The sequence below is a fragment of the Epinephelus lanceolatus genome, chromosome 16 (assembly GCF_041903045.1).
Source record: "Epinephelus lanceolatus isolate andai-2023 chromosome 16, ASM4190304v1, whole genome shotgun sequence".
NCBI classification, from domain to species: domain Eukaryota; kingdom Metazoa; phylum Chordata; class Actinopteri; order Perciformes; family Serranidae; genus Epinephelus; species Epinephelus lanceolatus.
The window spans coordinates 15645217-15657542 of NC_135749.1; the positions used below are offsets into that span (position 1 = coordinate 15645217).

Sequence of the window (12326 nt, forward strand, 5' to 3'; positions counted from 1 at the left end):
ACGTTACTCCCTGAGAAAAGTAACTCAAGTACTTTTAAAGTACTTTTGAGTATTCTATTCTGAGTATTCTCTATTGGGCAATGGACCACAGGGCACTAAGCCTACATTTTTTTGTCTCCAAAATTAAAGTTATGGACCACTTGCCCTTCACTGAGATCCAATTCTCCCATCACAGCTGTCACTTTGACCAGTAGAAACACAGAACAGTCTGCCGCCGTAGACAACTGTATGACAACACCACCCCAGAATTTTCAATATTTCCTCTAGGGATGTTACCACACAGAGTAAAAGGGGAAAATGATGGTGTGAAACAGCAGAGGCACTTTGTCAACCCGCTGAGTTAATGTTACTGTCATTAGCATCAAGCTAGCAAACCATGTTACATCGTCATGGAGACGGACATAAAGTAATAACATTAACAAATAGTGGCGGGGCTTTTACTCACCACAACTGTAGAGGCTCCCAGCCTTATGTGAAACAGACTACATTATAGACAGCCCGTTATTTATTAATCCCTCTGTGTGTTTATATATTTACTTTTTATCCACTCCGTTGTCTTTGTAAAGTTAACATATCACGCTGTCATTTCAAACTCAACATTTCCTGAATTTCTTTCAGATTAAAAGCCCCTTATAACCTCGGCTGAGAGAATATTTCCATTTTCTAAATAGGCTTTTATTGTGAAATATTTGTAGGAACTTGGTTGTGGAGGATACAGTAGCTTGAATGTTTACGTACGGTGCTCCAAATGGCGCTCCTGCCATCTGCTGACGCTTTTAGGTGACTACAACAACATTTCAGCTGACACATGAACACACACAAATAATAGTAAAAGTAATAAAAATAGGACAAGAATAACCCGATGACATCACACACGCCATGAAAGACGACCGGGAATAATTGGTGAGTACCATCGTGTTGTGTGTCATGTCTGTCGGCCAAGTCACGGCACGATTTTATGACTCCACAATCATGTAATGTGACATAGTGACTTTCAGAACGGGAAGAAGAGTCGTGTAGTGTGAACCAGGCATAATGCAAGTTAGACCTGTCTGTCAGCGAGTCCTCCTCCACTTTTTTTTAGACTCCACCGTAGACAACGGCAGCATTTCTTCTGCCACATAGTGAGCCACAAGCTTCATGGCTTCTTTCAGACTGATAGGTTTAACATTATTTCCTTTATTAGAACCAAAAGACAGCCGTTGCTGTTTTGGAGCTGAAGGACCAACGTTCTAAAAGTAACGGAAGTAACTGATGGCTTGTTTGAAAATGTACTCAAGTATTTGATTACTCAAACAGCAAACTAACACGTTACTCATTACTACAAAAAGTAATCAAAGTACTTTGTAACACGTTATACCCAACTCTGAACCTAACCAAGCCCATAGATTTAATAGCTTGTGCCACAATGTAACGTCAATGCCTGATGGCAAAATGTGCCACTGTCGGCTAGCTCGCCAGCTTGCGTTACTAGTTATTTGGGATACCAAATTTGTTCAGAATTAACCCAATAAACAAACTGATGGCTTCCAGACAACAGTATAGTGGTAGTGAAAAGTACACATGTATATTTGTACAATGGTGTTTGCCGACATTTAATAAGTTTGAAATGTGTTTGTGGTCCTGCCCCTTCTGCTCCATAGGCAAGATGGTGCCCATTAAGAGTGAGAAGTGTCCACGATTCCAGACTCAACTTTTTGTACTCACAGCGCGCTGTATTTGACCATACTTCTCAGTGTGAACACACACATGCACTCTAAATAGTATAAGACAGAAGGATCTGATTTGAGACACAGCACATTTACATTACAGTTAAATGATAATGATGATATAACACTATATTCTATTTATTTTGATACCTTATGATGACTCAGTGTAGAGGCGTTCAGGTAGTTCATAGGTTAAAAAGAACTTGCCGCCTACTGCACAGGCTCTGGTTTGCATCCTGGTAGCCAAGCCTGTATCTTGGCTGACTACTCCCTAAAAAAACAAGCCTGGAGGTGTTAAACGCAGCACAATATCTTGTTCGGGACTCCATTTTGAGTGCCTTCGACTTGGTACGACAGCTGAAGCTTCTTTTAAGGGTCCAGTGTGTAGGATTTAGGGGCATCTATTGGCAGAAATGGCATATAATATTCAAAACATTGTTTTTATTAGTCTATAATCAAAAAACAAAACACTGTTTTCGTTACCTTAGAATGAGCCGTTTATACATACAGAGCGGGTCCTATTCTACACAGTCAACCATGTTTTTCCTACAGTAGCCCAGAACGGACAAACCGAACACTGGCTCTAGATAGGTTCATTTGCGTTTTCATGTCGGCCACCATGCTTCACCTACACGCCTCAGGCATGGGGGAAGTTTCAGTTCTGCAAACTTACTGCTGGATGCCACTAAATCCTACAAACTACACTAAATTTTAGTCCTACTATCCGGTTATCATTAACTCAAGACAAACCTCTTTATTATACTTGTCATGAAGTACAGTATATATACAGTAGTGAAAGTGAACCCACCTGTGGACAATGTGTGCTTAAGATTTCATAGGGTAACATGCTGAAATTAAATGTCCTCAGGGATTAGCAACACAGAGATGCATACAGCTGATACGGCATTGACAGCTGATGTAAAGAGATCTGACACTGCATGCCATTAATTACAATTTGGGCTGGCACCCAGACCGCACCCAGCAGCCCCGATGTGATGCCAAGATAACAAGAGTTTTGTGGCTAAGTGGTCTAACGGGGACCACATCATCTCGGGTTCAAATATGAACCAGGATGCATTATCACAAGTCTCCCTCTTTATCTCTTCTGATCTTTCCTGTCCCTCTAAGCCATCAACTATCTAATCAAATAAATGTGCAGGAAAAAAAACAAAAAAAGAGAGATTATGTAACCAATTATAACTACTGGAAATACAAAGAAGAAAACACCGTGCTGTGTTCCTGATACAGTAGCAAACTGTTGATCTTTCTGATAACACACTCGCAGTCTTTATATAGATGCCAACAAAAACAACTTTGAGCCAAGAGTGGAGGAAGGCAGGATTATAAAACACATACACACACCCAAGATCAAAAGGCTTCCAGAAAATGCAGCAAAACGTAAGTCAAACTTACAACATTGCCACTATGCAAATGTATATGTGCACACACACACACACACACACACACACACACAAATAATCTGTAAAGAGTTAAGTGCAAACAGCAGCTCCCAAGAACAACATTAATTTAGCCTGAGAAAAAATGCAAGGCATGAAAAGGAAAAATATACAAAGAAGGCACTTGAACACTGCAGAGAGGAGGGGTCAGATTCAGAAAGTTATGCAACACAGAGAGGGAGAGGGAGAATAAGAAAAGAAAGCAAGATGAAAGGCAAGAGACCAGGACGGAAAGTGAGAGACGTGGAGGAGTGTGGGGAAAAGTGAGAAACACGAGAGGCAGTGCGAAAGAGACAGAGAGAAGTTGTTTGAATCCAATGAGTTTTATCCAAAGGAGCCGATATCCATCAGCTGACACGTCAATTAATTATCTTTGAGTGAAAGAGAATCTTGAAAGAAGTGACTGATTAGTTTCTTTACTTTCAGCCAACAATGGCAGCATGTCAGAGTGTGGCATTAAGAGAAAACAAATACATAAAATTAGAGCTTTGATTGTCTGCCGGAGCCCGATTGGACCTGACCTGACCAAAGAGGTTTGGGCTGGGCTGTAATTTGTCTGTATTCCACTGGGCTTGAATCAGGTCAGGTTCTTCCCAATTAACCTGTGTTTTTTTTAAACTGGCAGTTCTCGTGCATAATGGCAGAAGCCGCCTTGGACTGAATCAAGATGAAAACAGAGAGAACCTTGGGAGAGAGATAGAAAACAAGAGAAAGAGCTCAGGCTCAGGTCAGACTTGGACAGACACCATGAAGGTTCATGTAGGGTCGGGCCTGATTTTTTTGGGCCCATTCAAAGCTCTCCATAAAATTATGTAATGCACCCTATAATGGGTTAAAACAAGTTGGGTATTACAGTTCTGGTCATTTCTGGATAGACATAACCTTTAAAGACAAAATGTAAGGATGTCTAAAACCACTTCCAAACTGCTGTATGTGTACTGTACGAATGTCTATAACTGCTTCTGTGAAGTCAGTTCTTGGGACTGTCACTTGTTCTCAGCTAACAGGTGTGTCCGTCTCTTTCCTTCCATTTCTTCCAATCCCTTCCTTCAATTCAACCATCTGTATCTCCACCTCGTCGCCACCCTTCCCTCCACACTGTCACCTCTCTACATGCAAACTATTTCTCTGTTTCCTCTCCTCGACATGCTCAAGCCAAGCCTCTGTCTCTGTTTCTGTCTTTGAATGGTCGGACTTCATGCTCTAGAGGTTTGAGATTTTGGGGGGAGAAAACAGACACCAGTGGACATGCACTTGCTGTGCCCCTCACGGGTCATAAACTGAGGACACATCTCTCTCACACACACACACACACACACACACACACACACACACACACACATGCACGCATACAAAATTACGTAATGTACAGAGGAAAGGTGGGCCTCACGGAAAGCCTAAAGGAAGCACTCTCTGTTCCCTTTGTGTTTCTGTGTGTGTGTGTGTGTGTGTGTGTGTGTGTGTACATGTGCGTGTGAGTGGTGTCTGTGCTGATCTTGACCAAGCCATATCTGTGTTATGATAGCTCCCAGCCTGATTCCTGGAAATAATGGATAAGAATATGAAAACACAATGCTTTTTGGCCAGCAGCAATCATTCGTGAAGCCCTGCGCGCACACACACACACACACACACACACACACACACACACATTAGAAAGTAACACAAGCTACCAAAAAAGCCTCTGTGTGTGTGTGTCATGTATGCTGTGTCCTTGTATAATCCCATGTGCAGGTTGACCTCTGGTGAACTCTGACGGCTGAATCAAATGTGAAAGTGAACAAATGCAAGTCTGAGGTGACTAGAAGGCAGAGATGCACTGCACTGACACATGAGTTATATCACCATGGAAACAGCCCACACCGGTTTGTCAGAGCTTGTCTGTCATGGAAAAAACAGAAAACTCAAAAAGGAAAAAAAAAAAAAAATCACCATGACAACCCAGTAAAAGGAGAGTGGTCTTTGTGGTGAATTGAGCTAGTTGATTGGTTTTGGTTTCTGGTACATAGTGCAGCCTGAGCTGGACAATGAACATCTTCTTAGATTTACTGTGCATGGCTGAAAAGCATCATTCCTGCGCACACATATGACGATAGATCAACATGCGATTCCTTTATACTTAGAGACGACCTCAGGGCTGTCTACACCAACAGCCATAACTATAACGATGACTGCGAGCATCCACATTCTGTTAACCGTGGCACCAAGCATGCTCTGGGTGCTCCAGCTGTATCGGGAGTAAATTCGGATGGATTTTGATTGGTGTAAGTTTTTCTATAGCTCATAAAATCACTCTGAAAAGTGATCCCAACAATACTGTTCCCCACTGTTGTTGTTGTTGTACCACACACCAATCCACAAGTATGGGCTTCATCGATGCCTGAGCCCCATTTAACGTCATTTCACCGCCCCATGTGCACCGCAACGCACAGAAAGCTTAGTGCAGCATCAGCTAACTATGCTAAATAAGACAGTACCAAAGCTAGAAACAAACTTTATGACTGCTTCATGCTTCATTACATCAATGGAGCGCTAAAAAAAGGTGATTTGATGTTGTTTCCAATTTTGTCTGACCTGAGAAAAGGCAAACTCTTGGGTGTTTACTTTAACCAAGCAACAGAAATGGCATGTGTGTGCAGACTGAGGGATCTTTGAATTGCATCGGCGTTTCATCATTAACCTCTTAACATTAATTCATGTCTATGTCTATATTTGAACTGAAAACAACACAGTTTCTTGTGCAGAATTAAATACACACTTCCCTGCAATCAGGCACAAAACACGTGTGTTAGGAAACTTCATGATCTAGACTAGTGTCTAAACTTTAAACCTTGATGATTAAGCAGTAAATAAAAATGTAGATTCACTATCATCACAAAATGAAAAATAATAATCCTACTTTAAGGTAAAGTCTCACACTGATAACTTTTATCCACATATGACTTTAAATCATACTTTATGAAACTGAAGGCAAATTGTTTTACAAATGTAAAAGGTTCTCTTTAGTTTCTGTAGCAATGCTGTTAAAAAATATAATATATAACTACTTGAAAGTGAAATCAAATGCACTCTGGAAACTCCCCAAGGCCGAGCTTCGGTCAAACTCACGGAGCCGACGAGATGTATGGTAGATTTCACAAACACACCCATGGTGATGTGGGGTAAAATCAGACTGCGCTCGCTTCGTTTCCTGCCCTCAGGTGCACTGTAGAGCGGGATTATACAGTACAACGCTCCTCTAACACCACACTCATTATGTGCACACACTGATTCAGCCTGCCAGAGCACCAGCAGTGCATGAACACACACACACACACACATAAGCTCCCACACATGATTATAAGCTCTAGCCAGCAAGCTCACACACGACATAGACACACACACACACACACACACACACACACAGTACTTTACAGACTGTGAAAAGGGTATGAGATCACATTGCGCTAAGCCATTATTAACACCCACATTAGACGAGCTACAGAGCTGGTGGTTATTTAATCTAAAGCGATATGAATGAAGCAAAGCTCTCTGAGTGCATATGCAATGATAACTTAAGTTAGCGTGAGTATGTGTGTGGGTGCTCAGGTGATGTATATAAGTGAGCAGGCATGTTGTAAATGTGTATGTTTGTGTATGTGCAACCCAGTCTCCTAGATGTTTGTATGTTGATAAACTGCTTTCTTAATTACGTTGTTGTGGCAATGTAATCACTGCCTGGATTATGGTTTGACTGTTTTTCTCTCAGGTAACGAAACAGTATGCTCATGTACGGTGTAGGCTTCAGAAGGACATGGGTGGGGAGGATAGTGTGTGTACAAAGTGCAGGACCTTCACACCAGAACTTTGGGTTTGCGTCCAAACTCTTGTTTTAGGTTTAACAAATGCAGTTTGGTTAAGGTTGGGGGAAAATGCAAAATTAACATAGACTGTGACCAGCTGAAACTTTCCCTTGTTAGAATTCCTTCAGTGTTCATTGTTCAGGATGTTTTAACTGGGAGCCAAATCCACAGAGGTCTCCTCCTCATCAAAACAAACAGACCAGGTGATAAAATCCGAATGTTTGGCATGTCGGAGACGGGCAGCTCGCCCACCACATGTTTTTGTATGCTCACCTTTTTTCTGAGCCAGACATTGAGGAGGTTTTGAACAGCAGCCGAATTATCCAAACAAACGTACCCGGTGATTTAAACCAGTAAAGACACTGAATAAAGTAGCCTCATGTTACAAATCAGTGATTTTACTGACGCTGCTCATCACAGAAAGACTTCTAACTACAGTGGTTGACATGAAAATGCAAATGGCCTTATGTAGAGTGATTCTTACTTTCAGGTATACACTAAAGAAAACATGCTTCCTATATTATATTCCATTTCTGCCAAAATATCCCTCTAAATCCTACAAATTAGATCTTTAAATTAGTTGGATATAAATGTAATTTCTAGGAGACAAGGCTGGTGTGTGTGTCCTTTAGATTCCTGATGAGGATTAACTCACATGAACCCTGACCCCGAACCCATGAGTAACTCATACCTGAAGTGTGTTTGTATGTGTGTGTGCTTTACAGTGATGACAGTAATGACAACATTTACCACATGATGACGTCCATCACTCTCTACTCATACTAACCATACAGCCACAACTTACTCTGCAGATTACATGGGAGGGAGACCAACAACTTTACAGAACAACATCACTGCTTTGGTACACTGTATGACATGAATGACACTTCAAAATGTAAGTGCCACCGTAACACTCTCTACTCACCGCCTGGTTCCTGTCAGGCAGCCGGTAGTTGTGGTTCTGCAGCAGCCGACAGCCGTCCTTGGCCAGCCTCTGAACGGCTTCCAGCCCCAGCCGGCTGGTCAGCTCCTCGCGGCCGCACACGGTCCCCATTCCTCCGCCACCGCCGCCACTTCCACTGCCATCCCGCAGTGCACACACCCCGCCCAGCTGCAACACAGGTGGCAGGAACACATATCTCAACCCACAGTCCCAAGACATGGTGGAGACGCTTAAAAAGTATTGGTGGGATGAAGGTCAAGACAGCTCAGAGACTGGAAGCAGTTCGGGCATAATCCAGAAACATGCACTGACAAGTTTTCAGTTGTCCCCTTATGTCCATGTGAGGAGAATGAGATGAAATAATGATCCGTGTTCTCTCCCTAATTCTTCCTTGTCTCTTATTCTCTCTATCTATCACAGTCTGTAATTCCCTTTATCTGTTGCACTTCTCTCTTTGTCTCAGTCTGACTGCTCTGTGTCAGAGGATCTGGCGGAGAAAGAGTGAGTGTGTGTGATTAGTAGTATAAGTGGGCGGGAGTGTGTGTCTGTGTGGGAAGAGTGTGTGTTGGGGGGTGTCTGTCTGTCTCCTCCCCTCTATAGCTGGGACTTGAGAAATGTGTTAGCCATCCTGGCAGCCAAACTGATGCAGACAGAAAGTGTGTAAATGTGAATATGTAACACTGATCTCTTGGAAAAGGAAAAGAGAAACACAAAGCAGAAAACCCAAAGATGTGAAGTGGAAGGGAAAGAAATAGAGAGAGACTGAGAATAGATTTCATTAGAAGAGCTGCAGGACACCGGATAAACTAATGGCTTTGTCCTGGGATAGACCTGGCGACAGAAAAAATGACTCTGTGTGTGTGTGTGTGCTCCCTAAGGTGCTGCTAGTATGATGGTTATCACCGGTGGCAGGCAGCCTGCTCTGTTTATTTTCCCTGTAAAAGGGAGAGAGAGGGGATATTTCATTTGGCTCTGAGTTGGTTAAACCTTCCTGTGAGCTCGACTATCCCACGGTGCCATGCTCCAGCAGAGGGTATCACAAACACACACACACACAGAACATGATAGCATACTCCCACGCTTCATTTTGTTTACTAGGAAAACTCCCCCCAGTGACAACTCTTATCTAGTAGAGTAGCCACGCACACACACACACATACACAATATATCAGAGCCACAGCCCCCTGTCCCTTGCTGCTTCCTGTTAACCTGTTTTCAGCTTCCCGTCCAAGACACAGAACACATAGATAAACCTGTCTGTGTGTGTCTGTATTGTACGGCTGTCTCTGTCTATCTCCTTCTCTCTCCCAATGTACCTATAAGTTTTCATTGGTCTCTTGTGTTTGAGATCTATGGCTCACTAAAACTTTCAGCAGGCTGACGGATAACTGAAACTAAAGCAGCCGCGTGTGGTTTATTGTCCTCCTTCTCATTATGTCACATAAACTAAACTAATACTCATGCTGCCACTATAATCTGCAGTGGTTCTCAAACCCCTCAAAAGGATTGCAGGATGAATCCCACAGCCCAACGAAACAGAGAGTGTTGCGTAGGTGGTGCAGCAATTTCCTCATCTTACGAAACCAGAGCATCTCACTCATCGTGGTTGGGTACCGCTCACATCTGAACCGAAACCAGTACTGGTTCTGGTTCATGGAATTTGGTACAGGAACCTTTTTGGTAGCTTTTTTCAGTACTTTACTTTCACTTTGGAACAGAAATGTATTCTTTTTAACAAGCGGCAAGGCGGACATTGTAGACTAAAATGCAATTCTGCTCCCCTGCTTTGTCTAATCACACAAAGCTAGTCTTCTTTCTGTCTGTCTGTCTGTCTGTCTGTCTGTCTGTGTGTCTTTATCTGCTCATGTAGCAGTGACACTAGGTCATTTCTAAAAAAAAATAGACCAGACACTGAAACTATCCCAGCAGATCGGAACGGCACATCAAAGCAGCTGCACAGCTACACGGCCGGCTTTGGGGCGTATCCACCTCCTGTCTCAAGTGAAACCTGGTGGCTCCATGGAGCTCCATTGCTGGCTTCGAGGCTTCAGTGCTCTTTGTGGTGCTTCATGCTACTTCTGCCTAAACCCAATGTTCTTACTCAGATGTGCTCTCGGGTTGCGACATTTGGCACAGATGGATTTCAAATGAATCTGTACTCGGCAGTACCAATGTAATTTGGTCGATATCAGTAAAAGTTCAGTACCCAACTCTATTCATGTGTGGCTCTTTTCTCTCCTCTGCCATCTTTACATGCCAGGTCATTATTTGGTAGAGCAGCTTGTCTCTAAAGCTGGACATACACTGGCCAATTTCTGACACAATTCTTGAGCCGCACAACTCATTTTAGAGTTGGACTGTATTTCGGCTTCGTCGGGCATCATTTTCCGTGCAGTGTACAGAGGGGAGCGAAGACCAACCACTCTAAAATGTAAGAAATTTTGGTCGACCATCGTCAGGCACAGCTGAAGCAGAGTTATGAGTCGCCTGGTCGATTCTCCAACATCAGTGCCTTTATTCTCACTACACCTACACAAAGTGGCAAAATTCAGCATCTGAAAGGTCCATGGTGACATAACACACCTTGTGGACAAAAAAAAAATGGAGGCCAGGTTGGTTGTGCTGTGGCAAAAACATCTGTGCCCGTTTGATGTTTCCTCATTGGAAATATTGGCAGATCTTTAGCAGCCTGGTACATACTGTGTGAGCACACAAATTGTGAGCTTTGCCTTTATGTCACAATTTACTTGTACACTAGAAGTCATAGACACATGCAACTGGAGACAAGGACAAGGGGGTCACACAGAGCCACATCTTTGTATTAAGAGCCAAAAGCATGTGAACCACTAATCTTAAGTACTATATATGTTATTGTGTTTAAAATATTCTCTTTTTTCTGTTTCCTGTTTGCTCTCATCTCTGGTATAATCAGAGGATAAATAATTGATGGTGAAAGAGCGCTTTCCACTGTAAAGAGATGGGACCAGAAAGCAAACCTTCCCCTGCACTCTGCTCTGACCCCGTTTTCTACATTCAGCGAACTCATGGCTGTACACACACATGTACACACAACTTGCACTCAGTGACCTTTAAAAGAGAGCAAGGTAGTCAGAACAAGCCAATTATGATCTGTTATTATAAATGTCGTCAGCTGATCTGTGTTGGAGATGATTGAGTTCAATTTTAATTGGCCAGTAGTGGTCATACTGAGCCTGGTCCAACAAGCAAGCAAACTGTGGAGCAGCACGAACAAATAAATGGTAACCGCTTTGTCAAATAATGATATTCACGAGGACAGCATGTGTTCATAGGCACAGGCTGAAGAAACAGCAGCTTTGCATGTATTTCAGTGATACTGTATAGGCGTTACACACTTCCGTGAATCTATGGCATAAATTACTGTAATATTCATCAGTTTCCCCTCATGCTTAATGGAAAAAAAATCAAAGCAGCAGACTTTACAAAATGCATGACCCTTTCCTTTAAAGCTTTCCATAAAAATCAGGAATTCTTCTTTCCAGGACATCTGAAACTTGATTAGTACTTCTTTCTCTATGTACTCTCTTCTTCTCTCTCCATCTCTCACACACTGATGAGGATGAGCAACTCTCGTTCACATTGCGACATTTGGTGTAGCCGTGTGGTTGTGCGGGTGGAAACTGTACAGTAGCACTGTCCAGGAAGGTGTAAAAATTTGGGAGAGATACTGCAGAATTGTGACCTTGGAGGAAAATCGGGGGAGGGCAATGAAAAACGCAACTCTCCCAGGAAAATCAGGATCAAGTATGGTACCACACCGTTTTGTTTTTTGGCTATGCTGCGTGTGAGGAGAGGTTGTCCAAATCTTCCTGTCTTGATGATTCCCAATCTCCACTGCTATTACACCAAACTGCAAGCTTTATTTAATACTTTATTTTCCCAGTGCAGAGGTATCAGGAACATTTCTATGCTAAATTGGATTGGCTTTACTAACTCTTCTGTAGGCCTACTTTAAGCCGATTGTGCACCGTCCAGATTACCCAGTAAAATATAAATGTTGGATTGGATTGAAAATTAACTAAAGGATCAAGAGCAGGGGCAAAAAAAAATGAAATATGATAGGGACATTAGCATAAGGAGGAGTGTGTTTCTCTGTGTGTGTGTGTGTGTATTACCGGGCTGCTCTCCTCGCTAGGCGTGCGAGGCTCCTGTTGGCTCGTCTCCGTCGTTTCAGAGTCCTGCTCTGATACTGCAACCAACCACAAGCAGAATCGAGTTATTTCAGACAGATATTCACACTCAACATTGTCTTTGTCACTTTATGTTTGAACAAAACATACCAGGAGAACTTTTTGGGGAAGCACACCCACTCACTCACACTCTAAATGTATACTTA

At 42.7% G+C, this 12326-nt stretch overlaps 1 protein-coding gene across 1 annotated transcript in view; it reads right to left on the minus strand.

Annotated features, from left to right (window-relative positions):
• The window catches only part of rapgef5a (Rap guanine nucleotide exchange factor (GEF) 5a), a 63557-nt gene that overhangs the window by 23517 nt on the left and 27714 nt on the right, over positions 1-12326 (minus strand). The window contains exons 8-9 of the mRNA XM_033637673.2: positions 12106-12179; positions 7934-8119 (exon numbers count right to left, since the gene is read on the minus strand). Of these exons, the coding sequence (XP_033493564.1) occupies positions 7934-8119; positions 12106-12179 (260 nt within the window). The remainder of the gene's footprint in view (positions 1-7933; positions 8120-12105; positions 12180-12326) is intronic.